Source organism: Marmota monax, unplaced genomic scaffold (assembly GCF_021218885.2).
Source record: "Marmota monax isolate L192 unplaced genomic scaffold, Marmota_monax_Labrador192_F-V1.1 WCK01_AAM20220418_F8-fsc00089, whole genome shotgun sequence".
In the NCBI taxonomy this organism is placed as follows: domain Eukaryota; kingdom Metazoa; phylum Chordata; class Mammalia; order Rodentia; family Sciuridae; genus Marmota; species Marmota monax.
The window spans coordinates 7,516,455-7,544,268 of record NW_026694744.1 but is presented as its reverse complement, the minus strand read 5'-3'; the positions used below and the strand labels follow the sequence as shown (position 1 = coordinate 7,544,268).

The 27,814-nt window shown below is 41.4% G+C and overlaps 1 protein-coding gene across 2 annotated transcripts in view; it reads left to right on the top strand.

Annotated features, from left to right (window-relative positions):
- Positions 1-27,814, top strand: part of Clcn4 (chloride voltage-gated channel 4) — a 71,789-nt gene that overhangs the window by 14,784 nt on the left and 29,191 nt on the right. For both annotated transcript variants that reach the window (XM_046424279.2, XM_046424280.2), the window contains exons 3-6: positions 11,156-11,311; positions 13,730-13,829; positions 19,954-20,141; positions 23,157-23,279. In XM_046424279.2, coding sequence (XP_046280235.1) covers positions 11,168-11,311; positions 13,730-13,829; positions 19,954-20,141; positions 23,157-23,279 — 555 coding nt within the window. In that variant the 5' untranslated portion in view covers positions 11,156-11,167. The remainder of the gene's footprint in view (positions 1-11,155; positions 11,312-13,729; positions 13,830-19,953; positions 20,142-23,156; positions 23,280-27,814) is intronic.

The following is a 27,814-nucleotide window of genomic DNA, read 5'->3' as shown; positions in this document are numbered from 1 at the left end:
GTGCAAGCTCTGGTTTACTCCCTGTTTCAGAGAACTGAGTGGAAAATGAGGAGCTGGGGACCAGCTTGTCTGGCTGTTGGCAGCTCAGTGGGGGCACCTAACGCACCCATGTTTGACTGTGGAGCTTAGGTTCTCTGAACTCCCCCCACACCCCCGTGGCCTACTTTCAGCCATTTTGGGGTGTTTATTTTAGATATATCTTCCATATATGTTGCTGAATATCTTAAATAATTATAAAATAAACAACTGTGTCACCACCCTACCACCTAGGTCAGGACCAAATGTTTACATTGTTGGCATCTTCTCTCCCTATCCATCACTCCCCCTTCCTCCCTCAAACCACTCTCCTGACTTCTACTATGCTTGTATCTCTGATTTGCTTTGTAGATTTACCACTAATTATGCATTCCCGGAAAGTATAGTTTACTTCTGACTGTTTTTGAACGTTACATAAATGGAAACACATAGTGTATATTTTAATGTGTTTGGATTCTGTTGCTCAGTATTCTGTTTAAAAGTTGTCAGTTGCAGGTATCTTTGGTGATGTATACATAAATCAGAGCAGGCTAGAAGAGAAACCAATGAAGGTGTCAGAGAAACTGCCACAGGTTGGAGAGGGGATTATTCTGGTGATCATTTCTTGGGGTGGAACTGGAGTCTTGTGCTATGTGGCAACCTGAGGTAGGGGCTGCCCGCCAAGCCTAGGGGAGGAGCACAGATGAGAGGGCAGGGTAGGGAGGAGGAGCTAAAGGTTGGAGCCTAGATGCAGAAAGATGGAGGCAGTCCTCCTATAGGTTGTTGCTGACCTGTGGACTCTAGTGGAGCTCCCTCTGGTGGCCATATGCTACTATGACATTGCCTCTGAGCCCAGGGGCACCCAGCCTGGTGGTCTTTACAGGAGCCGCCAGCCAGCAGACATCAGTCCTCAGCTCAGCACCTTGTGTGGTCCACTTAGGTTAAGAAAAGGAGCTTTGAAAGACTGCTTGTGAAGAGTTATTGGAGCTTCTAGAAAATATGTAAGAAATGAAAATTTGGGGGTGTTTATTTTTAGATGCCATCTGACCAATCCCTGCCTCTGAGCTTAATATTCTCAGGTCCTCTCCTGAGGTTAGTGGTTCTAAAATTCTTAGTGTTCTGTTCATTGTGTTCATCAGTACTACAGGCAAGCTGTAGTTGCAATGATCTTGAATACTTTGTTAGAGCCATGGTGTGATTATTTTTTAATTAAGGAGCTAAGGCACCTGGAATCTGGAAGCATTTGGATCGCTGATTAGTTGGAGAAATCTTTCAGATTGTAGGATCTCAGAAACCTCAGCATATATGTGTGTGTGTATGTATTAGGAATTGCCTTTTATTTTTCCCAAACTTCAACGTTGAAATGTTGCTAATGATGTCCAGTAGTTGCATTTCGGGGATGCCATCCTTCCCTTAAATAATTCTATGAGGAATGACTATAGCTATTTATCTTTTAACTTGTCCCAGTGGATCAGGATGATTTTCTGGGTCCTATTGGTAGGTAAGAGTTGTAAGTGTACTGGTAGCTCGGGTTCTTCCAGGTAGGTAGCTGTGGTATAAACAAGGGGCCAACAACTCAGTCTGCACACAGAATCCAGTCCCTTAATTGTTTTTGTAAATAAAGTTGTATTAACACATAGCCACACCCCTGCATTTACGTATTGATGGTGGCTGCTTTGTACTATAATGGCAGAGTGCAGAAATTGCAACAGAGACCATAGGACCCACAGATCCAAAAATATTTCCCATCTGGCCCCTTATGGGAAACATTTACTAACCCCTGACTATCAGTTCAGCCTTTTTGAGAGGACAGGAAGGAGAAAGGTGGCCAGAAAGGCTCAGGAGACTCAGACGAGATTTTAGTGGCAGTTTCTCCCAGATTCACTCTGGTAGAGGACTCTGCTGATGGCCAGCTTTCCTTGCAGATTGAGACTTTTTCATCTTTGAATCTGAATTGTAACTTTCTGTTCAATTTGTCCAAGTTTTCTGGGGGTTAGTTAAATCAGCAAATAATATGACATGGTCTGATTTGGGAGAGTAATGCTCGCATAAAAATTGTCAGGTTCCTATGGCACCTGGCCACTGCTGGGCAGAGAGAGAAGGGGGGCAGGTAGAAGGTCACAATATGTTATGAGTGGGTGTAAAATATGTTGGCAGAATGCTGTGTAATGTCTCCAAATGGAAAACTACCCAAGTATCTATCAACGACAGAATGGACTAGTACATTGAGGTTTATTACCATAGTCAAATAACATAGAATAGCCCAATCCAGGTTACCACCTACTTTTGTACAGCTCATGAGCTAAGAATGGTTTTTGTATTTTTATATGTTGAAAAAAAAACTAAAAAAGAATAATATGTTGTGACATGTGGAGATTATATAAGATTTGAATTTAATGGCCATAAATAGTTTTACTGAAATATAGCTTCAGTCGTTAATCTGTATACTGTCTCTGGCTGCTTTATAATGACAACTCAGAGTTCAGTAGACCCAAAAAAGACTAAATGGCTTACAAAGCTTCAAATATTTCCTACCTGGCCCTTGGCCAGCCCACTATAAGGCAAAGAGAATGAACAAATAGTAATTACACTCAATAGCATGGGTAGATCTTACCACATAATGTAGAACACAAGAAGCTGGAAACAAAAGATTTCATTTATATAAAGTTCCAAAACAAGCAAGAGGAACGTATGATATGAGAGTCAGAATAGTGTTTACCATTAACAGTGGGACAGGAATTGGAGGACCATGAGAAGGCTTCTGGGGTCATGTTTTCTTCCTTGGCCTGAGTGCTGGTTTGTTGAGGGCCACAGCCGAGTAGTGATGATGCATGGCATTTTTGCCAGAACGAGTGGTTGAGAGGTGACTCCAGCAAGCCATTGAGATGATGATGGTTATGTTAAGCTGTGTATTCAATTGTATATTAGACCCCTGCTGTCCGCCTCAGCCTGCTACTTTGGGATTCCTGGGGAGTTCCCGTTGGTTGGGGAAGTGCCGGAGGAGGGATTTCCGGTTGGTGTGTGGTGTGAAGGAGTTCCTGTTTTGAACCTACAAGGCTGTGTGGCGGCTCAGTTATTTTGTGCCCAGCCAGACTGCAGCACTGGTTAATTGGGTAAGTTTCCTTTGTGAAAATTTGTGGAGAGGTATACTTATAATTTTTGTATTTTTATGGATAGATATTTACTTCAATGAAAAGGTTACTAAAAATGTGATTTCCAGGACTGTGTATAGTTCAGTGGTAGAGCATGTGCTTTGCTTGCATAGGCCCTGGGTTTAACCACGAGCACAAAACAAACAAATCAGAAAACAGAAGTGATTTCCATCTGACAGCTCCTCCAGTGGTTAAACACCAGTTTCCTGTGGACCCAGAAGTTTCACTCCTAAGTGTATGCCCAAGAAAAATGAAAACATGTCCACGCAAAGACTCCACAAGAATGTTCATAATAGCATTATTCATATCAGCTTTAAAGTAGAAGTAACCCAAATAGCTAGCAACTGATGAATGGATAAACAAATGTGATATAGTTACACAATGGAATAGTATTTTACAATAAAAAGGAATGAAGTACTAACATAGACTACAGCATGGGTGAATCTTGAAAATGTTAAGTGAAGGAAGCCAGACACAAAAGGCCACATATTGCATGATTCTGTTTATGGGAAATGTCCAGAATAGGCAAATACATAGAGAGAAAATAGATCAGTGGTTGTCTGGTGATTGATTGGAGAAGGAAGTGGTATGGGGTTACTTTTAGGGAGATAAGAACATTCTGGAATTGGATAGTGGTGATGTTGTACAAGTTTATAATTATACCCCCAAAACCTCACTGAATCATAAACATTAAAAGTGAATGTTATAGTATATGAAATATATCTAAAAATATATCAGCATGGTGCTTAAAATAGATTGTGGCTGTACCTACCCTGTGCATCTATACAACTCAGAAGGAAAAGATTCTGAGGCCACAGCCATCTTGTTTATGTTTCTGCTGCTACTTTAAGTGCAGATAACTTGAAGGAAGACCTGGATTTTCAACCAGGTAATACAGACCCATCCCCTGGATCCAGACCACTGGAGTAGCACAAAGCAGTGTTTCTAGGATTCAGCGAAAATGGGCATGTTAGATCTGCTACTTTTGTTTACTAAAACTGCAGTTCTCAGAAAAAAGCAGGACAAACTGAAAGATTGTAGATAACTCACTTCCCAGACATCTCCTATGATTACATCCAACTCCACTGCCATTTCCCTGATCTCTGTTTTCCTTTGATCTGAGGGGAGAGAGGGGAGAATCTTTGCAGCAGCTACTGTTTTGGGTTCCTATTGTCCAGCAAGGACTGTTGCAGGTTACCACAAGACTCCACTGCCTACCTCTAGGTGTTTTTTTAATGTATATTTGTCACTCTCTTTTGGGTTACACTTTTTGGTTCTTGCTTGATTTTGAGGATAATCATCCAGATTATCTCAGAGTTTTAATTTCACAGACACTGAAGAGTTCAATCTTAGGATTTTCTGTTTTGTAATGACTGATAAAACAGCTGGCAATGAGATGACTCTGAGATTTCTGGATTTTCTGTTTTGTAATGACTGATAAAACAGCTGGCAATGAGATGACTCTGAGATTTCTGGAAAGTTCCACAGGCCTAAACATTATCTGTGTCAGAGACAAATAGTTTTGATGAAAGAAAAACAGGTTTGATTGTCCCAAAGCTGGTAAAAGAAGCAGGTACTAACTTTTAATCTCTGTTTCCTGTGCTAGGGAGTAGGTGGGGAGCACCTGAGAAACAGCCCACTCCAGGGCTCTGAGTTGAGAAAGGAGATGTGCTGAGGGCCAGGGAGGGTCATTGGAGGTCACACAGTCAGACTGGGGATATGTGTAAATCCCTCCTTAAGTGATCTTGCCACTTTGAATAGAGTTATATTAGATTTGAAAGATTTCCTTTCAAATAGGCCTCTAATGAATGAAAATACTTGGTAAAGTTTTAGGAAAAAGATTTTTAAAGTCTTAGGCATAGAGTCATGATTTAATGGCTTCAGTGATTACCTTAACTGCCTGTAGAAGAATTGGAGTTCATCAGGTCCCCCCCTGTCAGCTGCAGACTCCAGAGGAGTGATTAGATAAACTTTGGAAATGAGGCAATATGCAGGGCATAAGGAAAGTGTGTTTTCATGAAACACCTATGATTTTAGGTGAACACTTAAACAGAGCATTAACTACACTGAGTACAATGTGCTTTACAAATGTCAGCTCATTCAGCTTTGTAACAACACCTAAGGCAGGTGCTGCTACTATCCCCTTTTCATAGATGGGGAGGCTGAAGCATGGTAATGTTCAGTAACTTGCCCCAAATCACACAGCTAGGTAGTGGCACAGATGAAAGTTGGAGCTAGGAAGTGCTGTGTCAGAGTCTGTTTCTAGCCTCTATGCAGTGCTGCTTCTCATGAAAAATGCTCAAAATATAGAGGGAAAAAGCACAACAATAAAGAAATAGCTATATCACACTGCCCATTTATTTTAAAATGCATCTATGAAAAATATAGTAATATGTTATAGTGATTCACTCTCTAGGGTATGTTGACAGATAATCATTGTTTTCTTCTGGATACTTTTCTGTATTTGTGAAGAGTTTTTATAAGTTGGGTGGTCAGTTTAATTTTTCAAAAATAGCCACAACAGAATGTCTGGTTCCTGGCTGCTCCTCCAGAGCCTTTCCATTTCCCCACCCAGAGGTAGTGTTTTCTTTCTCTCTACTTGGACCTGGGTGGGCTTTTGTAATTGCCTCAATGGATGGCGTGTGGCAGAAGGGCAATTGCCTGACTTCTGTGGCTAGGCCAGGTGGTACCATACAGCTTCTGCCTCATCTCTGTCTGGACAAAATTACTTTGGAGACCAGAGCCTGCAAGTGAGAATCCATGCCACCTAGTGCCACCATGCTGAGGTGGACACATGGAGGTCCCACATGGAGAGAGAGATGCCCAGGAAGCCCCAGTTGCTCTAATCCCCAACTGTTGAATCTTACAGACCAGACACAGAGGTGTGAGTAAACAGGTCTTCAGATGACTCCAGCCCTGTCTGGCCACAGCTTTAAGAGAGACCTCAGGTGATAACCATCTAGCAGAGCCCAGTCAAACCAAGGCAATATAAAGAGATGATTATTTCTAAGTTGTTGTGTTGGGGGATCTGCAATAGATTATTGATAGGGCTTTTTTTTTTTACTTTTATGGTTATATACAACAGTGAGATGCACAGTGATAGTGTAAAGGAAAAAGGACAGAGAGATTGCTCTTAGTCCTGCTGATTCAGGATGAGAGAAAAAAACCTGCCCAGCAGACTCCTAGGCTGCCATGCAGGGTGCACCTTCCTCCCTGTGTCCTGCTCTTTACATAGTAGCAGCAGGTCAAGGTTCTAACCCTGTTCTTTTTTCATATTTTTATTAGTGCAATATAATTATATATAATAATGGGAATTGTTGCTACCATTCATATATGCACATGATATAACAATATAATTTGGTCAGTATCATTCCCTAGTATTTCCCCTTTCCCTCTTCTCCTCCCTCCCCACTGGTCCCTTTCCTCTACTCTATTGGGCTTCCTTCAATTTTCCTGAGATCCTCACCACCACCTTTCTTTTCCTTGTCTTCCACACATGAAAGAAAACACATTACTCTTGACTTTCTGAGTTTGGCTTATTTCACTTAACATAATGCTTTTGAGTTCTATCTGTTTACCTGTAAATGACATAATTTCATTCTTTATGGCTAAGTGAACTCCATTATGTATATATAACACATTTTCTTTATCCATTCATCCACCAATGGACACCTGCCTCTTCTCACATGTGTTTCTTTTCTCTCTTTCCTGAGTCTTTTATCCTATTTGTGATGAAATTAGATCTTAGGCATTTTTGGTGAGTGCATAAATGGAATCTACAAAACTTCTGTAATGGGGCCTTGCCTCTGTCACCCCAGTGATTCAGAAATACACACACATTTAAATGAACTCAAGATATGTTATTGAACATGAACTCTGTGCTGGGCCTGGCAATGGAGATGCAGCAGGTATGCAGTTGTTGATGACTACAGAGGGTCTCCCTGGAGTGGGAAGGTATTTGTTGCCATGATGTATTTGGGACTTCTGTGAAAGACTCTTTGAGGAGGCCAAGGAACGTGCCTTCAGCAATTTCTGGGAAAATTAATGCTAGTTGCATAGATGGGGATGAATAGAACAGAGTTCTGGAGGGTGAATGGGAGCTTTCCAGACAAAGGAGAGAAAAACTGTTCAAAGTGGAGAGAACAGCACATTCAAAGGAATGGGTTTCTGCCTGATATTTGGCGAGACATGCTGAGAACTATGAGAAGCCTGAGGTAGTGGGTTCTATATTTAGTCAAGCCTTGATTATACTTAGAATCTGTCCTGCTTGATCTTGATCTGGGTGATTTCCTGCTTTTTTTCATCTTCTAGAACCCATTACATTATTGCCAACAGTCAACTATACAAAGTCCAGGTTTCCCTGAAATGATACAGATCCCTGTTCTGAGGTTGAGCCAATACATTCAGAGTTGCTTTCAACGTCAAAGTCATAAATATATTATAGATGCTATCACAGTTAACACATGCTTCTTTTTGTTGGGCCTTGGTGGAGTGAATTTTACTGGCCAGATTCTGTTGTTATCACTTGCTGTTGAAGACTTTGATCTGGCATCTTGAGGTCTTCATGTTGAGAGACCAAACTGGCTGATACTTTCTTGCTTTGAGGGATGAAATAAAAGACTAGGTGTCTTGCAGGCCTCCCAAAGTCCCTTTGTAGGTAAATAACGGTTATGTAGGAGAGATGTTATCTTGTCAGGCAGGATAACACTAGCATGGATTAGGGCAAATTCTGTTCCATCCTTCTCTGCTGGTGGCTTTGTCATTTGTTGCTATTGTGACCCTTCTCCCCTGGAGTTGGTCTGCATTGCCACAGATAACTTGACTTGTCTTCCTTTTCCTCTTCCTTGGAGCCCAAGAAAATTCTTTCTCTTATCAGTTGTTATGATGCCCCTAGCTCCTCCTCACCTCCTTTGCTCCTCCCCCTGAAGCATAGAGACTCTGCAGATTAGATCATGTTTATTTTCCTCTACCAATTTTGTGCCTATTATCATGCCCATGACATGCTCCATCAAAGTTTAAGGATGTATTTGTTCTCCAGAATGACTTTCCATTTCAAGCATTATTGTCTGGAGTTGTTGCTTGTCTGAAGATTTGGTTTAGTTTCAGGTAGTATCAACTCCCTTTTTTCCCCCATAAATTCTAAGTTTATTATAAAAAATCCTTAACCAGCTATGAACCACTAAAAGCATTCCTTAGATAAAAGTCCTCTTAGCAAATATCATTAGTCTATTTGCCAATAGGTCCCAGTTTTTAGCATGTTTACAAGGAATTTAGAACTAAAGTTTAGCTGTTAGCTTCTTTCCCATCTCCTTAGACAAGGTGAATGTGAACAGAGAAAAACATAAAGGAATGATCATTACAATATAGTTTATAGCATAAAAATTAGAAATAACCTGAAAATCCATCAACAGGAAAGAATCTTCCAGTCCACTAAAAGGAAATTAATACCTTTCCCTCAAAACACCATGTATTGTCCAAGTTGGTCTTTTCCCTTCATAATCCAATATCCTGTAGTCTCTTTTTTTTTTGAGGGTAAATTTTTTTTAATTGGTTGTTCAAAACATTACAAAGCTTCCCTTATCTTATTGGTTATGTTATTGGTTGCTACTGACTTATGCAATATGATTCTTCCCTGGGCCCTCATCAATGGGTGTAGTTTTCAACTTGACACAGCTCAGACCTCAAACTTTGAGAGTTTTAAAGTAGCTGAGTTGCACATATGGTCAATAAATCAATCACTGTGGCCACTTTACTGCTTGTAAGTTGATTACCCTACTTTGCCCATAGTGACTTTTCAATTTGATTAAAATGCAGTTTTATCAGGTGGTGGTTGAGTCCTCCAGATACATAAATACATAAAGCAATAGGAGAAGTGTGCAGTCAACTATTTTTATGACCACCTTCAAGTTTTTAACCAGCCATTCCAGCACTTTTGTGGTCCTCGTCTTACAATTCAAATTTCCATACTCTATGCCAAAGTCATTTTTTATTTAGTGCATATTCCAAGCTCTTGTGTCTGTAACAGTGTATTATTTCTTCTGCTAACTGGGGTGATCATCAGTCCTGCTGCAAAGCATTTTCTACATCTCAGATGAGCTCCTATGTGATCTGTAAAGCAGGCTCTGATGGCAGTGGAACAGGGAAGATGTGTTGGTTCATTCCTGATTGTTTTTTGGACCATAGGAGCCCAAATGTGGGAATGGAATTGTTATCTTAGAAAAGGAAGGGGACTTCAACTTTCCTTCTGTCCTAGCAGCAGGAGCCATTTTAACTGTATCTTAAGAAAAATTTAAAACGAGCATCTGCACTGGGGCTCCTTGCCCAGGAGAGTGTGCCCACAGCTCTGCATGGCTCCTGGCAGGTTCTCCTGCCTTTCTTATCCATCTCCATATTGGCTCCCCTAGTGCAGAGGGTTGCTGCTATTTGCAGATTGCTTTGGCTCCTACCAGTGAATTAAATTCTCATCAGTATTTTCACTCTGCTGTTACTGTACATTTGGAATGTCAATGATGAAACTACGTGGACTACTACCTCAGAGGCCTCCTTTATCTCTCAGGGAAACCAGTTTCTGTTTGGTTACAATTTTGGGCCTCTTTATCCCTCACCTTTTGTGACCTTCCTTTTGCTTCACTTGAGGTTTTCCATAAATATGTGTAGTCGATCCTCAATTGCAGACTCCTTATTTGCAACTTTGCCTATTTGCTAAAATTTATTTGTAGCCCCTGTGTTAGTCAGTTTTCTGTCACTATAACAAAACACTTGAGATAATCCACTTTAAAGGAGAAAAGATTTATTTTGGTTTACAGTTCTGGAGTTCCAGTCCATAATCAATTGGTCCCCTTGCTTTGGGCCTGTGGTGAGGCAGCACATCATGGAGGGATTGTGTGGTGGAACAAAGCCACTCACTTCTTGCTCACTTCATGGCCAGGACAGGGGGGTTGGAGAAAGGAGCCATACCCCCAGTGTCCTAAGGATCTCCCACGAGGCCCCACCTCTTTTTATTTTATGGTGGTGGGGATTGAACCCAGGGCCTTTTGCATGCGAGTGACCTATATCCCCAGCCCCCCCCCTTTAAAAATATATATTTATTTTAGTTGTAAATGGACCTTTATTTTATTTATATGTGGTGCTGAGACTCGAACCCAGGCCTCACACATGCTAGGCAAATGTTCTACCACTGAGCCACAACCCCAGCCCCAAGGCCCCACCTTTTAAGGATTCTACCAGGTCCCAAAAGCACCACCTTGGGGACCAAACCTTCAACACATAAGCTTTTAGAGGACATTTAAGATCCAAAATATAGCACCCCAAAGTCAATACTTGCATTGCTTTCAAGGTCATTCATAGACAGGCATATGTAGAGTAGCAAAAGGCTTGAGTTGCCAAAAGCACATGCTATCAGTTGAGGTCAGAGAAGATGACCCTTTGCCTTTCTGATTCCACCCTCATACTTTTAGTATTCTGTTTATTACCACATTTTCCACATTTCTCTGCTTTTTTTTTTGGTAATTTTGATGTTTAAAATGGCCCTGAAGTGCAATACTGGAGTGCCATCTAGCATTTCTTATTGTGAGAAGATTCTGATGTGCCTTGTGTAGAAAATATATGTTAGAGAAACTTTTTCAGGCATGAGTGATAGTGCTATTGGTTGTGAGTTCAATGTTAATCAACAATACATATTAAACAGAAACCCACATAAAACAAGGTTATGTATTGATCCAGGGAAGGCAGCTTTGGGGGAGGATGAGGAATGATGTGGAGAGTGCTCAGAGCGGGAAGAGATGTGTAGGAAGTGAGGCTCAGGCAAGAAGAGACTCTCAGGAACCTCTCCCAGAATTCTCCTAGGAGTGTTCATATTCCATGACAGCAGCAATGCCTATCCTGAAATAATATTTTCTTATATGAGAAAGCAGAGCCCATGATTCTTCTTCTGCAGTGTCCAAGTAGAAGTCCTGCTTATGTTTTTAATGGCCAGTTTTCTCTCATAGGTGTAACTTAGCATGGTCCATGCAGGAGCGATGAGTGGCTCTGGAAACCTGATGGATTTCCTTGACGAGCCATTCCCTGATGTGGGGACTTATGAGGACTTCCACACCATTGACTGGCTGAGGGAGAAGTCACGGGACACTGACAGACACAGAAAGGTAGGTGGCATTTGTAAGGGCCATGCCAAAGGGGATCTCTGCAATGGCTGTGCCATGTTTCATATGCAAGTTATGGAACTGGGGCTTAGGTCGCAGGTTAGGTTTGAAAGAAGAAAAAGGCTAATGGGAAAGCCAGAGATTTAAAAAGGGAATTATAATAGCAGGTGCTTTGGGTGGGAAACTATGTCAGACTGAGGGAATGTGGTGTGGAGGCAAGGAGGGGACCCTGGAACCACATAAATTTGGGACACATTCTTCCCTTGCCACCTCTAGGCTGGGTAACTTTGGGGGTGCCATTCCTTGGCTCAGTTTTCTTATTCATGAGAATGGAGGTAATTATACCTAAAGAATAAATGAAATTGTGCGTGTGTGTGAAAACACATTATCATGGTGCTTGGCATCCAGTTGGCTATCAGTATATATTGGAATGGGCCACAATTCATTTATGTATCCAAGGGATCATTTAGGAGGGATGGTTAGGGAAGGGTTTTTCAGAGAGGGAGGCATATCAGTTGGATCCTGAAGGATGGCTAAGAGTTTGCTAGTCAGAGAGAGGGGAGAGGATTCTAAACATCACTAGTGAACTTTTTAAAAAAATAAGTTGCCAAGGCATGAAACAACATGGCCCATTTGGGCAATTGAGGGAGATGCTAGGGTCTGGTGAAGGATTTATGGAAGGGGAGGACTAGGGATGAGTCTGGAAATGTGGGCAATGGGGCCATGTTGGGAATGACCAAGTGGGCCATGGAGAGGGGTTTGTATTTTTTGTCGATGGCCACAGAATACAATAAAGATGCATTACAATAAGAGAAGCAGGACACTCTGAAGTTAGCTCAGGAGAAAGAAAGACTTCTAACTCAAAGCAGTGGAGTGCTAATGGAGGAAAGGAGATCATGGGCAAGAGACATTCTGAGGAGACATGGACAGACTTTACAGGAGGTATTGGGGTCAGGAGCAGAGTGGCATCAATGAACACCTGGCTGTGGCCAGACAGGTGCAGTGGTGCCTTTGATGAAGAGAAGAAGGGAAGGGGAGGGTGAATAGCAGAGGGAGGCCGGAGTTCTGCTTTTTATGCTTTGAGTCTGAGCTGCCTGGCTGGCCTGCAGGTGGGTCGGGGGTTGGGAAATAGAATTCTACAGTTCAAGGATGAGGCTAGGGCTGTGGAAAGAGAATGAAGGCCCTTGGCATGTAAGTGGATGCTGAAGCTTTAGAAATGGTCAAGGTAGCCAAGGTACATAGAGAGTAAAGAGGCAGTTGGGACCCTGGGAATGTCAAGATACAGTAGATGTGGGGGAGATAGGTGGGAGAACCAGAGACAGATGCTTAGAAGAAGTGGGTAGAAGAAAAGGAGGGGAACCAGCCAAGAGTGGTCCCAAGTGAGAGGAGGAGGCTGCTCACAAGGTCCTCTGCACAGAGATGTAAATTAGGTGTGTACCAGCAATATAGGAGCCATCAGTGACCTCAGGGAGAGCAGCTTCAGATGAGGAACAAATGATGTGGTGAGTGCTCAGAGGAGGAAGAGAGATGTGTAGGGAATATGTAACGTAATCTTGTTTAGGCACAAAAATGATGTAGCCTCTGGGTTTCAACATGGAAAAACATGGCAATGGGGCAGCCTTCACCCTAGAGCAAGAGTATCAAACTATGGCTCTCATACCAAAGCCAGCTGGCACCTTGTTTTATAAATAAAGTTTTATTGGAATTCATTTATATATTATCTGTGGCCACTTTTGTGCTACAGTGGCAAAATTGGGTAGATACAACAAATACCCTTTGACCTGCAGAGGCCAAAATATTTACTCTCTGACCCTTTACAGAAAATGTTTGCTGACCACTGATCTGAAGGTTTGTGAGGAGGATGATGATCTCAGAGGAATATAGGATTCTCTTAATACAGGAGGAAAGGGGGTGTTCTTACCATATGCAGAGATGTATCTATCTGCTGTGGCGACTGTGATCTACACTACCTGATTCAAAGTTCTAGCAATTAAAATTTAACCTTGAAAACGAAAGTAGGAAATGAAGCCTATTTCAATAGACTTTTTAATGAACAGACCTTAAAACATAAGTTAGAGTAGTAACTCACATTCAAATTGGTGACTCTGAATCAATGTCTCCCTTCAGAATGGATTTTAAATAATCAAAGAGCAAATCATATTTAGTATGTTTTTTTAATTAAGTGATTTTTTTGGTCCTCCAATTCTTTGGAGACTATTATGGCATCTTTATAGCTTTGTGAATTAGAAAGCCCATTCGATCACTGTGGTACATTACTGAAAGAATAATGTAACTGGGAATTTAGTTGCTTAATTACATTCATTTTCTCAATCACTCTGTTTCCCAGGGAAACTATTTTAGGGAAGAAGCATGGATTAGAAAATGTGTTCCAATCAACTGCTGTGTCTGCTTTGTTTCTAGATAACAAGCAAAAGCAAGGAGTCCATATGGGAGTTCATCAAGAGTTTGCTGGATGCATGGTCAGGATGGGTGGTGATGCTGCTCATTGGTCTGCTGGCAGGTACGTGGAAGAATATGCAGGACTTCTAGGGAAAGCTGGAGATGCTGAAACTCTAAACACCAACTCTTTGGGAAGATATTTGGGGTATGGAGTGTTTCTCTTTTACCCCCAACACAAGGGATTTATTACTTGAAATATCTATGAGCTAAGTACATGACCATATATTTAGCTTAAAATCTATCATCAAACCCAAGACATAGCTTCTGGAGAGCTGTGGATTTTAGCATTGATAGGCCCTTCCCACACAGAGCAGTGGGTGATTACCACACTATAGTTTTCTGAAAGTATACAGTTCATATCTGTTATACTTGGTTATGTAGAAGCAGCAAAATATGGAAATATTTTTATCTCTAGTCACCAAACACCATAGGAGACTGGCTTTTAATACTACTGGTAAACCCTGAAATGAACTGTAAATGTCCTACTGCATTCAAAATAATACTAGATACCCACAATATCTGAGGTGGGCCCAGGCAGTGTACCTCCATCCCCTACATTGTTCTGACTCTCAGAGACACTGCGTCCTTCATTTTTGTAATCCCAGTGCCATGTTTGTGAGCAGTAGATGTTTCAAAGTAAATGGATGACTATTTGGAGGGAAAACCTGTCCTTTTCAAACCAAATGTACCAGCTCTCCATGGAAATTGTTGCCTGAAACTTATTTTCCTTTAAGAGGCTGTGAAGGTTAATGTCTAAGAATTTTTTTTAAATGAGCCCAACATATAGAAAGCCCCTTAATAAAAATCCTCTACATATAGCAACCTAATAATTATGATTTTAAAATTGACTATAATACAGGCAGAATATAGTAAGTTCTCTAAGAAAGAACACTAACAGGGCACAGATATAATTTTGTGATTACAGAGGATTTTGATTGCTGGGGAATCTTTCATTTATGCCAAAGGTAATTGTATGCAGGGCATGGTTGCTAGGCAAGAGGTCTGTCTGCTTGGGCTGCCTCCATGTTCCACAAAGAGCCTAGAAGAAATGTCTGGGGTAGGGAGGGGAGCTTGCTTTCCTACTAGTTACAGTGGCTGTCTATCCATCTCTTCAGTTCCATCCTTCTTCCCCTGGTGGTGTTTTCCAGTGTATGATGATTACAGCCACCAAGAAAGGGAATTGGTCTTGGGGACATAGTGTTCTGCTACCAATTTTACCTGACTGCTTCTATAAAGACCTTTGAAAGTGGGCAGAGTGGGAGTTTGTTGTGAATTTTGATGCCTTTATGTAGAAGAAATTCATAAAACCTTGCAGTGTATCATTACTCTTGGCTCCTAGGAAGGAGAAATTAATAGGGGAAATGAAGAGACTCAGTATCGATATTCTGGCATCTTGCCGAAGTAAATGGCACAGCTTAGACTTTTTGACTAATCTAGGGGCCCCATTGGGATATCTTTAATGTATCTGATTTTGACCAGCTGGCTTCACTTGTGATCTAATTTCCATCAGTTCTTTTAGGAGGAATCATCTGGGGAATTTAAAAGATATATACTGCTGCCTGGGCTTCAATTAAACAGCCTCTCCGGAGAGAACTTCCTGGCATTAAGTACAGACTCCGTCCTTTTTCTTCCATGATTCTGATGTGAAGCCAGGGATGAGAGCCACAGAGGAAGCAGATCCCATGAGCAAATCAGCAGATGAATATAGGAGGGCAGGAATGGGAGGATATGGAGAACAAAGGTGGCTTAAATGTTCTTTTGATTTGGATGCACATCGAGGGGAAATATAGTGAGCTGTGCCTTTCTCCTACTGTTCTATTGGTGGAGAGGACTCAGGCATCGCAGTGCCTGGCCAGTCCTCCCCTCACAGGCACCCTGACCATTTTATTTGGACTCCCATGATGGGGAAGTGCAGCTGTATCTCTTCTGCAGAGCATTTGTCAGAAGACACCACTGGGTGTCGCTGTTGTATCATGCAACAAAGCTAAGGATCGACCAGAGCACAGTCAGAACCAGGACTGGCAAGAAAGATTGGGTGTGGAATAATGTGATTATAAATGAATGAAAAGTGATGCAATTTGGGCTGATCATTGAATTTTGACTCTGCATCTCTGAAGTACCCTCCCCTCGCCTTCTTTACACCTTTGTTCAAATATCATTTTCCATTTGAAACTTTTTCTGATCTCTTTAAAAATCACATCCTTCCCTCTCTGAGCCTATCCTATCCCCCTTACTTGCTGTATGTATGTATGTAACTACTCTATTGAAATACAATTCACATACCATACAGTTAACCCATTTATGTGTAGAATTTTGGTTTTAGTGTATTCACAGAGTTGTGTAACCACCACTATGAGCAATTTTAAAATGATTTTATTGCCCCTAAAAGACCCTTGAACTATCAAGTACCAGCCTCCCCTCTCATCCCTGGTCATCTCTAATCTTCTTTCTGTCTCTATATATTTGCCTATTCTGAAAATTTCATATAAATGGAATCACACAATGTGATCTTTTGTGATTAACTTCTTTCACACAGCATAATCTTTAAAGGTTAATCCATGTCATAACATGTATCAGTACTTCATTCCTTTTTATCTCCAAATATTTATTCCATTGTATGGATAGACCACATTTTGTTTACCTTTCATCCACTGATGAATAATTGCATTATTTCTGCTTTCTGGCTATTTTGAACATTGATATGAATATTTGTATACCAGTCTTTGTGTGGATGAATGTTTTCATTTCTCTTGAGCATATCCCTAGGAATGGAATTGCTTAGTCAAATGGTAACTCTGTGTTTAATATTATGTGTAACAGCCTGATTGTTTCCTGAAGTGGCTACACCATTTTAGGGTGTTATATTTTCTCTCTAGTACTTATCACTTTTCCCCCACCTCATACTTGAGACTGAATCCAGGGCCTTACACATGCTAGGCCAGTGCTCTACCACTGAGTTACATCCCTACACTTTTTATTTTTCATTTTAAGGCAGGATCTTGCTAAATTGCTCAGGCTGGCCTTGAACTTAGGATCCTTTTGCCTCAGCCTCCCAAATTGCTGGGAGCCACTGACACCAGGTGCATTTATTGTCCTCTAATGGAGCCCCTGATGTACTTGTTTTTGGCTAGTGTCTTTCTCCCTCTACAAGGTGCAATTCCACGAAGACAGCGACTTGGCTCTGTTTTGTTTGCTGCTGTATCCACAGTGCATGGCCTAGTGACTGGCACATAGTAAGCAGATGATCAATAAACACTCTTTTAAGTGAATGAATGGATTTGAGGATTTTTAAAAAATGTTTCCATTCATTTACACATCACACTCATTCATTTAGCATGAATATATAGCTCCAACTGTGCACCTGACAGATATAACCATGAATAGGGCAGATAGGGTCTGTGCCCACTTGAAGTAGATAGAGGGTCTGGATGACTGACCTGACTTACCCTGTGACACAAAAACTATACAGCAAAACCTTTTCCTCCACCACTTATAAACTAGTGGAAGTACAAACACATGTGCTGCGTGTGTGTGCGTGTGCGCGTGCACACACACACACACATCTAGCTAATCATGATATCTGGATGTGAGAAGTATGGTGATGGGGGAAGGACAGACTGCCACAGCAGTACTTGGGAAGTATATCTAACCCAGACTTAGGAAATCAGGGAAGAGTTCTGTGAGGAAGTGATATAAATTCTGGCATCTGGAAAATAAGCAGGAGATTGCTTGGTCAGGGGGATCGCAGTGCTTGCTGAGGTGGTGCAGAGAGGACAGCCTGGCATGGTTCAGGAACATTAAGTGGGCAGGTCATAGGGGGTTAGTGCTAGAAAAAAGATGAAGCTGGAGAGATGAATGGCCAGCTGGCAGGTTCTGAGATCTGTTGAGGATTTAGGTGTTCTCCCAAGAATGATGGGAAACTATGGCAGGGTTTCCTCTATGTGGGAAGTGTGGTGGCATGGATTAGACTGGAGTTTTTGAAAGCCTGTCTGACCACAGTGTGGGGAACCTATTGGAGGGGAGCAAGGCTGGAGTAGGGAGACCAGAGAGCAAACCCTTGTACAGCCCAGCCAAAAATGATTCCAGAATGTTGGTCTGAATGGCTGCAGAAGTGGTGGAGAAGGAGGGAAATGGAACAATTTAAGAGAGATTTCAGAGGAGGAATTGTGAGGATGTGATGATTGCCTGGAAAGGGGATGTTTATTTAGGTTTTTAGTTGGCACAAGTCCCTGGGTGGAGGGATCTCCTCCCAGCTGGGAACAGAGCTGAGGCTGGGGAAAAGTTCCTTGATTTCAGCATTAGAAGCAGTGAGTTGGAGCAGAGATAGCCAATAGACCCAAAAGGCAATTATACTCTTGTCCTTTGATGATTCCTATTCATTGGTTTTGATTCCTGAGGCTCTATTAAAAAGGTCTGTGAGGATGAGTCCATAGAGTGGGTCATGATTAATTAGTGGTGTCTGCCATGGGCATGTCAAAAGGGTTGTGAAGGTGAATCCAGTGGAGTGTGTCACAATTGATTGGTGATGTCTGCTGTGTGCATTGGAGACTGGCAGCTGGGTTGTGTAGTTATTGTAGCTCAGTAGCAAATGGAAGGATGTGAATAAGGTTGCCAAGGTTGAGAGCACAGTATAAAAAGAGAAATGTTTAGAGTCAAGTTTTGAGGAAATGAACCTTTTAGAAGTTGCTTAGAGGAGTAGGAAAGATCAGGGGAGGTAGAGAAAAACAGATAACTAGGAGGAAACCAGGAGAGTTCAATATTGTGGGAGCCAAGGAAAGAGGCATTTCTAGAAGAATGGGGTGTTAGCATGTCAAATGATGCCGAGAGGTCTGAACCTGGGTTTAGCAAACTTTTTCTTTAAAAGGCCAGTGAGTAAATATTTTCAGTTTTGTGGGCCATACAGTTCCTGCCTCAGCAATTCAATTCTGCCACTGTAGCCTGAAAGCAGCCACAGTCAGTACGTAATTGTATGGTATGGCTGTGTTGCAATAAAATTTTATTTGCAAAAACAGTCAGTGGGCCAGATCCAGCCTGTGGGTTGTAGTTTGTGGATTCTTTTCTGGAAGATAAAGACGAGCACAGGCCTTTGCCATTAGCTGCATAGGATTCTCCTGGTAGACGGAGGGAATGAATTAGGCTGAGGGGAAATGAGACTGAGAAAAGAAGGAACGAGATAGGATGATGGCTGGATGGGAAAGTGGGCCCAGGAAGGGATTGCTTTGTTTCTTAAAGCTGAAATGCTGATGAGAAGGAGCCATCAGAAAGGGAGGGGTGAAATGCAGGGGAAAGGGGAGGTGTTAAGAAGTGAGGAGGAAGGAGATCCAGGGCCTAAGCAGGGAAGGGTCCTAGAACTGAGTCAGGCAGCTTCCAGAGTTGGAGGAGGGAAGTGCTGGTGTGGATGCCTTTGGCAGTGATGTGAAACCAATTCTGTAATAAGGATCTAGTAAAAATTTGAAGTATTAAGAAGCCTGAAAACACGCACTGTTTTTATAACAGACTAGAATGGGTGATTCTGGAAAGTAACCCGAGGCAGCCTTTTGTGGGCCACTCAACTGCACATTCTATTTTATCCCATTTCCAACAGCCTTTGAAATAAGTTTTGACTTATATAGACCCACAATCCCTTATCCATAATTTTAAAAGTCCAGAAACTTCTAATAAATATGGTTTTCTCGAGTGCAGTTTGTATTTGGTGGCAAAGCCTTACTCATTTTAGGGTGTGAGGCTGGCATTGTTGCTGTGCCTCCAGTTTGTCTGAATTAGCATGCTTCTGTGAGAAATGTTACTGTGTGTGATTGTAAGGTCCTGCCCCAGCAGCCACCAAGAGGGTTGTATCTTTTATGGAGAATATTCCCTATTTGAAAATTTGGAAAGGGATGAATCCCCAAAGCCCCTTGACCCTGGTAATGTGAGATAAGAGTGTAACCTACCTGGTGTAAGCCAGTAAGTCCTCTGTATCTCCCATTGGGTGGGGGAACTGCCTTGCCCACACCACAGGTATTCAGGTGACTTGCTGATTAATGAAAGAGGTTTCCTATGTCAATGCCAGTGGCGGCCCTACAATATGCTCATGTTCTCTCTGGTACCTGGGCCTTTGTGGCTGCCATGTTCTTGGTTGCTGCCTGTTGCATGGTCCCCTTGCCCTGTAGAACAACTCCTTTCAATGGCTGTGCTGCTTCTTCTAGGCACTTTGGCTGGGGTCATCGATCTTGCAGTCGACTGGATGACGGACCTGAAGGAAGGAGTCTGCCTGTCTGCCTTCTGGTACAGCCATGAGCAGTGCTGCTGGACATCCAATGAAACTACTTTTGAGGACAGGGACAAGTGCCCCCTGTGGCAGAAGTGGTCAGAGTTGTTGGTGAATCAGTCAGAGGTGGGTGTCTGTGCAGGGGCCTGGCTGGGAATCCCCACCAGTCTGTGATACGTGAATGCGCGTGCTTTCTACCTTCTTTTTCCTTCTTTTTTCCACAGTGCTGGGAATGGGACCCAGGGCCCAGTGCATGCTAAGCAAGGATTCTACCATTGAGCTACACCCCAGCCCTTTTTATTTTATTTTGGGGTAGTTTCTTGCAAAGCTTCCCAGGCTGGCCTTGAATTTGCTATCCTCCTGTCTCATCTTTCCAAGTTTCTGGGGTTATAGGCACAGCCACTGTGCTTGCTTGCTTTCAGTTTTAAGATGTCCCTGGTATAATTCTAGGATGGCTTGTTTTCTTCTAGCTCTAATGCTACTTCTGAAACTTCACTTGGAAGAAAATACTTCTCTACTGTTTTTTGTACATGGTGTGTGTGTGTGTGTGTGTGTGTGTGTGTATGTGTGTGTCTATGTGTGTCTATTTATGTATGTAAAAGCCTTTTTCTTACCAAGGGTGGTTTTTGATCATGCTAAAGAACCAGTGTTGATTTTTATGCCTTCTAATAGAGGAGAAAAGATGTTACATTTTAAAAAATAACAGCTTTAATGAGATACTTTACAGTTCATATGGTTCTTTCATTTAAAATGTACAATCCAATGGCCTTTAGTATATTTACAGATTATGTGACTATCACCATAATCGAATTTTAGAACATTTTCATAACCTCTCCCCTCAAAACCCTGTACCCATGAGTAGTCACTCTCATGTTCCCCCAACCTGCCAGTCTGAGGTAACCACTAATCTACTAGCTATCTATAGATTTGCCTCTTCTATACATTTCACATAAGTGGAATCACGTATAATGTGCCCTTTGTGTCCCTTGAGTATAATGTTCTCCAGGTTTCTTCATGTTGTAGCATGAACCAGTACTTCCTTTTCATGACTGGACAACATTTCATTGTATGGATAGACTACTTTTTATTTATCAATTCATCAGTTGATGAACATGAGTTGCTTCCACTTTCTTGGCTACTCTGAATGATGCTGTTATGAACATCTGTGTGCAAATTTTTGCATGGACATACATTTTATTTCTCTTGGGTATGAGTGGAACTTCTGGGTCAGATGGGAACTCTATGTTGAATCTTTTGAGGAACTTCCAGAATGTTTTCCAAAGTGGCTGCATCATTTTACATTCCCACCAGCAGTGTATGAGGGTTCCAGTTTGTCTACCTTCTTGCCAACACTTGCTAATATTTTTTTTTTTATTATTCCTAGCCTAGCACGTGGGAAGTGGTATCTCACTGTGGTTTCAGTTATCATCCTCCATTGCATTTTATGACTGCATTACAGAGGATGTTTCTGGACCTTCTATGAAGAAAATGTCTAGGCATAGAGAATTTTGTGGTAATGCACAGATCCAGTGCTTATCTTCTTGGCAATTATGGCCTCAGATCTTTATAAAAATCTTAGCTCTGGAAAGCATTAACTTCTTACTAAATTCAGTGGTTACCACAATGAATAGGGGTCATTGATGAATCAGAAAGCCAGGTGACGGCACTTGGTGGCCAAGCTTCACATTAGTGGTATTGGGAGGACTCTACAAGGTAGAACTATGCTTGGAAGATATATGTATTGTATTTGTACATCTCCTTCCTTCCCCACTTTTTTGTTCTTGTCTGACTCACTTACCACAGCTGAAGACATTTGGAATGCACTTTGCCATTTTGCTAAACCTCTGTCTCAGAGGAATTGAAAATTTATTCTTTCACATCTCATAAGTAGACAGGGATCTTGAAATCTCACACATTCTCAATGCTCTCCATTACTTTCAAGAAGAAATTCTCTACCTGGTTTGGTGGTAGTGGGCAGGCAGGATTGGCTGGCTTCCATATTTTATTTCTTCTCTCATAGTCACAATATACATTTGAGGGGAAATATGGCTGTCGATCTTTTCAACTGATTTTCAGATTTATACTTTGATTCAAAGAATTACTGTTTGCAGGAGTGAGAAGTTATTTTTAGCTTCCCCAAAAAGTCCATATTTAAGTGGGTGAAAGGTATTCCTCAGTCTGATTGCTCACCACATAGGGTGTGAATATGTGCTTGCAGTGCAGCTTCCAGGAATGTGTTGCTGCTTTTAATAGGCACACATGTGGCTGTGGCCGTGGCCAAACTTGTAGGTGATCTCTCTTTCTTTTCCCCCTCACTTGAGTAATCCAGATGGTGATAGAAGCTGAGGCCTAAAAAAAATGAGGTCTCCACTCAGCAGATCAGGTCCTTGACCCAAAGACCCCAGACTGTGTTTTTGGTTGAGAAACCATTCTCCACACATCAGATAATTTGGAGTAAATGGCTCAGTGAATTATTCTGAAGGAGATGATCAAGCATTTCCACTCAAATTGTGCCTCTCAAATGTTCGTGTGCATGAGAATCGCCCAGAGAGCTTGTTAAACCACACAGAGCTGAGTTCCAGCCCATAGTGTCTGATTCAGCAGCTCTGGGGTGGGGCCGCTCTAATAAGCTTCCAGGTGATGCTGATGCTGCTGGTCCATGAACCATACTTAGAGGAGCCGTCTTCCAAAACACAGTTCTGAAGCTTACTCATTGGCAATGCAGTGTCTTGCTGTGGTATGGGTGTGGCTGTAATGAAAGCTAGGAGAGGCCAACCCACCACAGACAAGACAAAACAAATCTTCCCAAGTCTTGGAGGCAGAGTTTTCTGTGTCACACCTTTTATTAACTGTAGCGCAAGTGGTATTTACAACTCAGCAGCATTCATGGTTTCCATTACTGCAAAGATTTCACCCAGTGGAAGGTAGGTGTAAACAACTCCTGGAGGAACACTGGGTGCTGTTTGCGTGTAGTGACTGTAGGAATAGCAAAAAATGACAAATCCAACACTGGCCCCTTTGTTTATGTGGGACAGGGTAAACCAGTTCAGTCCCATCTCAAGATGGAGGGTGTGGGGTTGAGTAGTTGCTCAGATCTGCTGTGGCTCATGTTTTCTTTCTTGTTTTATGTCTGTTGTTTAGGGTGCCAGCGCTTACATTTTGAACTACTTAATGTACATTCTGTGGGCATTGCTGTTTGCATTTTTGGCAGTCTCCCTGGTGCGTGTATTTGCGCCATATGCCTGTGGTTCTGGTATACCAGAGGTGAGTTGTGGTTGAATTTCTTTTGTACCAATAATAAGAGTAGCAAATAATTGTGTAGCACTGTAGTGCCAAGCACAGTTTCAAGTATCTAGCATCTGTCAACACATTTATTCCTCACAATAAGCCTATGAGGTAAGTACTATCAGTCTTCATTTAACAGTCAATGAAACTAAAGGCTAGACAGGTTAAGTAACATGCCCAAGGTCACTAAAGCTGGTAAACTGTGAGTTGAACTCAGAAATTTGACTTCAGGATTAATACTTTATCTTCAGGATTTTTGCTCTGTTGGGTCTTAGATGATTAAATGTCTATCTTTATAAAGCAGACTGAACTTCTGTAGCATGTGAGATCAGAGTTCATTAATCATCTACATAAATGTGGCACTGTAATAACTCATAAGTGCATTTATGATGTAATGTGAAAACAGACAATACTGGAGGATCATTGCTGAGAACATTTACTGAACATCAAACTCCTTTGCCACATTTTGCTCTTCTGGTGACAAGGTAATAGCAATCTTGAAAAAATTAATTCTTCTTTCAGTGCATGCACTAGGAATGTAGCCCTGTGAACATAGAGTTCTTGTAAAATGTTTTCAGCACTTTTATGTGACCAGGGTAGGAGGGAAGTGACCTCATCCATCAAGGAGAATACCTGAGACTGAACTTGAAAGCTAGGAGGATTGACTGGGCAGAATAATGATAACTGAGCTGATTCCCAAAAAAGCCCAGACAATGAAAATTTTTGCCAGAAATAATGTTTGAAGTTCTTATATTTTCATTTAATCAATGCAATTCAGTTCTGCTTTGGCTTGGCACTTCAGCAATGCCCACAGGCAGTGGAGATAGTGAGTTTAGAGATGGAGTTATGGGCTAGTCATGGCAATGGATCCATACCCTTCTGGGTGCCTTCCCATATTGACTATTGTCCAGCTAGTTTACAGAAAGAGGTGGAGTGATTAAAAGATGGTCACAGGAAAAATTCAACATGGTCTTATTTCAGAAAAGAGAAGAAACAGTCAATATGCCACACTGAATTTTGATGGTTTATTTTAACATATTGCTTCAGGAACTAAAAAAACAAGATGTATTACCATCCTGTTTCCTCAGTGCAGCCAATTCTGCTATAATGAGACATATGTACTCTGAAAAATTACTGCTGTGCAGAATGGCACAGTAGAAACCATGGGTTTATGGGAAAAATGGGCTAGAAGGGCACAACACTCAAAAACTTCCCCAGTGGAAGACAACCATTAGACTTTTCCACTCTACTTTTTGGGTCCATTTTGAGTTTTAAATGAGATAATGTGTGTAAAGCTCACAGAGCAATGTGTAGCAATTAGGAAAAAAGAATTTAACAAATTTGTATCATGAAGGACATTATTAAAATAACAGCATTAAAAAAAAACTTCCCCAGTGACACAGATTTAAAAATTAGGACCCAAATAAAAATAGTAGTAATGCAGTGGTACACATGTCAAATGGCTAAAAAATATGTAAATTCTACAATACATATGTCACTTATTTTTTTATTTGTTGTAATTAGTTATACATGACAGCAGAATGCATTTTGACACATTGTACACAAATGGAACACAACTTCTTCCATTAGCTGTACATGATGCAGAGTCACACTGGTCATGCAATCATACATGTACATAGGATAATAATGTCGGTCTCATTCCACCATCCTTCCTACCCCCACCCTCCCTCCCCTCCCCTCACTCCCCTCTACCCAATCCAAAGTTCTCCATTCTTCCCTACTGGCTGCATTATGGATCAGCATCCACTTATCAGAGAAAACATTCGGCTTTTGTTTTTTTTCAGATTGGCTTATTTTGCTCAGCACCAGCTCCATCCATTTACCTGCAAATGCCATAATTTCATTCTTCTTTAAGGCTGAGTAATATTCCATTGGGTATATATGCCATGTTTTCCTTATCCATTCATCTGTTGAAGAGTACCTAGTTTGGTTCCATAGCTTAGCTATTGTGAATTGAGCTGTGCTATAAACATTGATGTGGCTGCGTCACTGTAGTATGCTGATTTTAAGTCCTTTGGATATAGACCGAGGAGTGGAATAGCTGGGACAAATGGTGGTTGCATTTCAAGTTTTCTGAGGAATCTCCATACTGCTTTCTATAGTGGATGTACCAATTTGCAGTCCCACCAGCAATGTATGAGTGTACCTTTTCCCCACATCCTTGCCAACACTTATTGTTGCTTGTATTCTTGATTGCCATTCTGACTGGAGTAAGATAAAATCTTAGAGTAGTTTTGATTTGCATTTCTCTAATTGCTAGAGATGTTGAATATTGTTTCATATATTTGTTGATCGATTGTGTTTCACTCTTGAAAAAACTTGATGTGTGTTTATGGAAGTGGGTAAGGGATGCAGCTTATGAGTTCCTATAAAGGGGTGGAAGGAGGGTATGTTAGTCAGCTTTTCATCACTGTGACTTGAGGAAAACAACTTAAAGGAGTAAATATTTATTTTGGTTCATAGTTTCAGAAGTTTCAGTGCATGGTAAGCTGACTCTGTTCCTTTGGGCTTGTGGTGAGACAGTGCATTATGGCAGAAGGGCATGGCAGAGAAGCTGCTCAGCTCATGGCAGCTGGGAATCAAAGAGAAAGAAAGAAGCTGGGGACAAGATGTAGTCCTCAAGGGTTTGCTTTCATGGATCCATTCCCTCCAAGTAGGTCCCACCTCCTACATTTTCCACCACCTCCCATTCAGCTATCAATCTGCCAATGGATTAATCCATTGATAAGGTTAGAAGCCTTATGATCCAATCACTTCCCAAAGACCCCTGCCTCTGAACATTGCTAAATTGGGGACCAAACTTAGAACAGTTAGCCTTTGGGGGACATTCCAGATCCAAACCGTAACTGAGGGTGATCTGAAATCAGAGGGGAAGTTGTGATGTCAGGTATAGACAGTCATGGCTAGCACATGGACTGGTACATGTGTGAAATATGTGCAATTTTTGTTTTTCTACATGGCTCTGTTCAACTGGGTGCAGTTTTCTGCATTCACCTCATATTTTTTTTTTCTGGAGGAAATTGTGTATTAACAGGCACAAACTTTCCTTTATGCTCAAGTTTCTCTCTAATATATGAATAGCATTGGGACCAATTTGCATTTTCAAATCAGGTGTTATATAAAAGTGACTGTATTTTATGTGGTGCCCAAAGCCTAAGGCACCCTGGACAATAGAAAGGACAGATCATCATTGGCATCCCATTTTATGAACCCACTGCCCACCAGTCAGTGTTTTGACTCAGGCCTTTCCAAAATAAGGAGATGGTCAGTGGGGAATTGGAAAATCTAAAGCAGCAACATAAGACACCATGGGCAGGCTCCTCCCCCTCTAAGGACCAGAGATGTGTGGCTCAGCTGGTGATCTCATGGAGAGAGAAAGCTCAAATGTGAGCTCTGTCTTTGAGGGTTCTGTGACTTTTTCTTCTCTAAAGTGGGCATCATTATCAGAGATAGCTGAACTCAAAAGGAGTCAAATACTGAGTTGAGCATTTAAGTTTCTTGTGACAAAGTACAGGAAACATTGACAAAAATATGACATCATGTGAAGAAAGTAAGTTTCAGAAGAATATGTAAAATATGATTCTAGTCATATAAAGTCCACAAACAGACAAATTGAAACAACATATGTGCTAACGTGGTCAAGAAAGGAAGAGAGGGAATCCCTTTTTTGGGACCCCTCCCTCTTTGGTAGCTCTGCTTTCTTTCTATTACTCTAATAAATCCTGTTACTCTGTTACTTTGCTCTCAAAAAGAGAAAATAAAGGCAGAGAAAAGATTGGAAGTGGTGAGGGGAAGGAGGAAGGTTCCATTTGGGAGGCAAACAGGGTATTTACTCTTTTATCTCTTCTACTTGGTAGTGGGTTTGTGGGTGCTTCTTTTATCAACATTCTTTTAAGCATAGGTAAGTATGTAATAGATTCATTTTTCTATTTATAAAAGTGTTCACCTCAATCTTTTCAAGTATCAGGAACCAATGGAAGTTTTGTAATTAAGTATGGTTATAACTCATCAGTAGCAAAGTTTTCACTATTATCATTACAAAGCTGGAAATCCTTCGCATAAGGCTGCAGTGCTCTAACGCTGAGCTATGCCCCAACCCAAGGCATGTTTCTAAAAGTGCTCATCCTCCCTCTCAGAAACTTACTCTGAGTTGATGTTTCTGTTCCTTACAAAACATGAACACTTGTGCAAATATTGATCAACCAGAAAGGGTTCTGGTTTTAAGGGTAACATCACCCAGTCACAAATCCACTGCATTAAAGCCCTGCTTGCTTCAGTCTCTACGAATTCAAATTAAAGAAGGTGATTGGATTTTGGCATCTACTGGGAATGAATTTGCCTTCTTTAGCTCCTAATTTGATCATGACAATTTTATAAAATCATTTTAGAGAATTATAAAATACCTATTACACTGTTCAATTCGCCACATGTCATGGCTGGCAAAGGCTCAGGTAATTTAGATGCTTGTAATTTTCTAAATGGTATTATGCTTT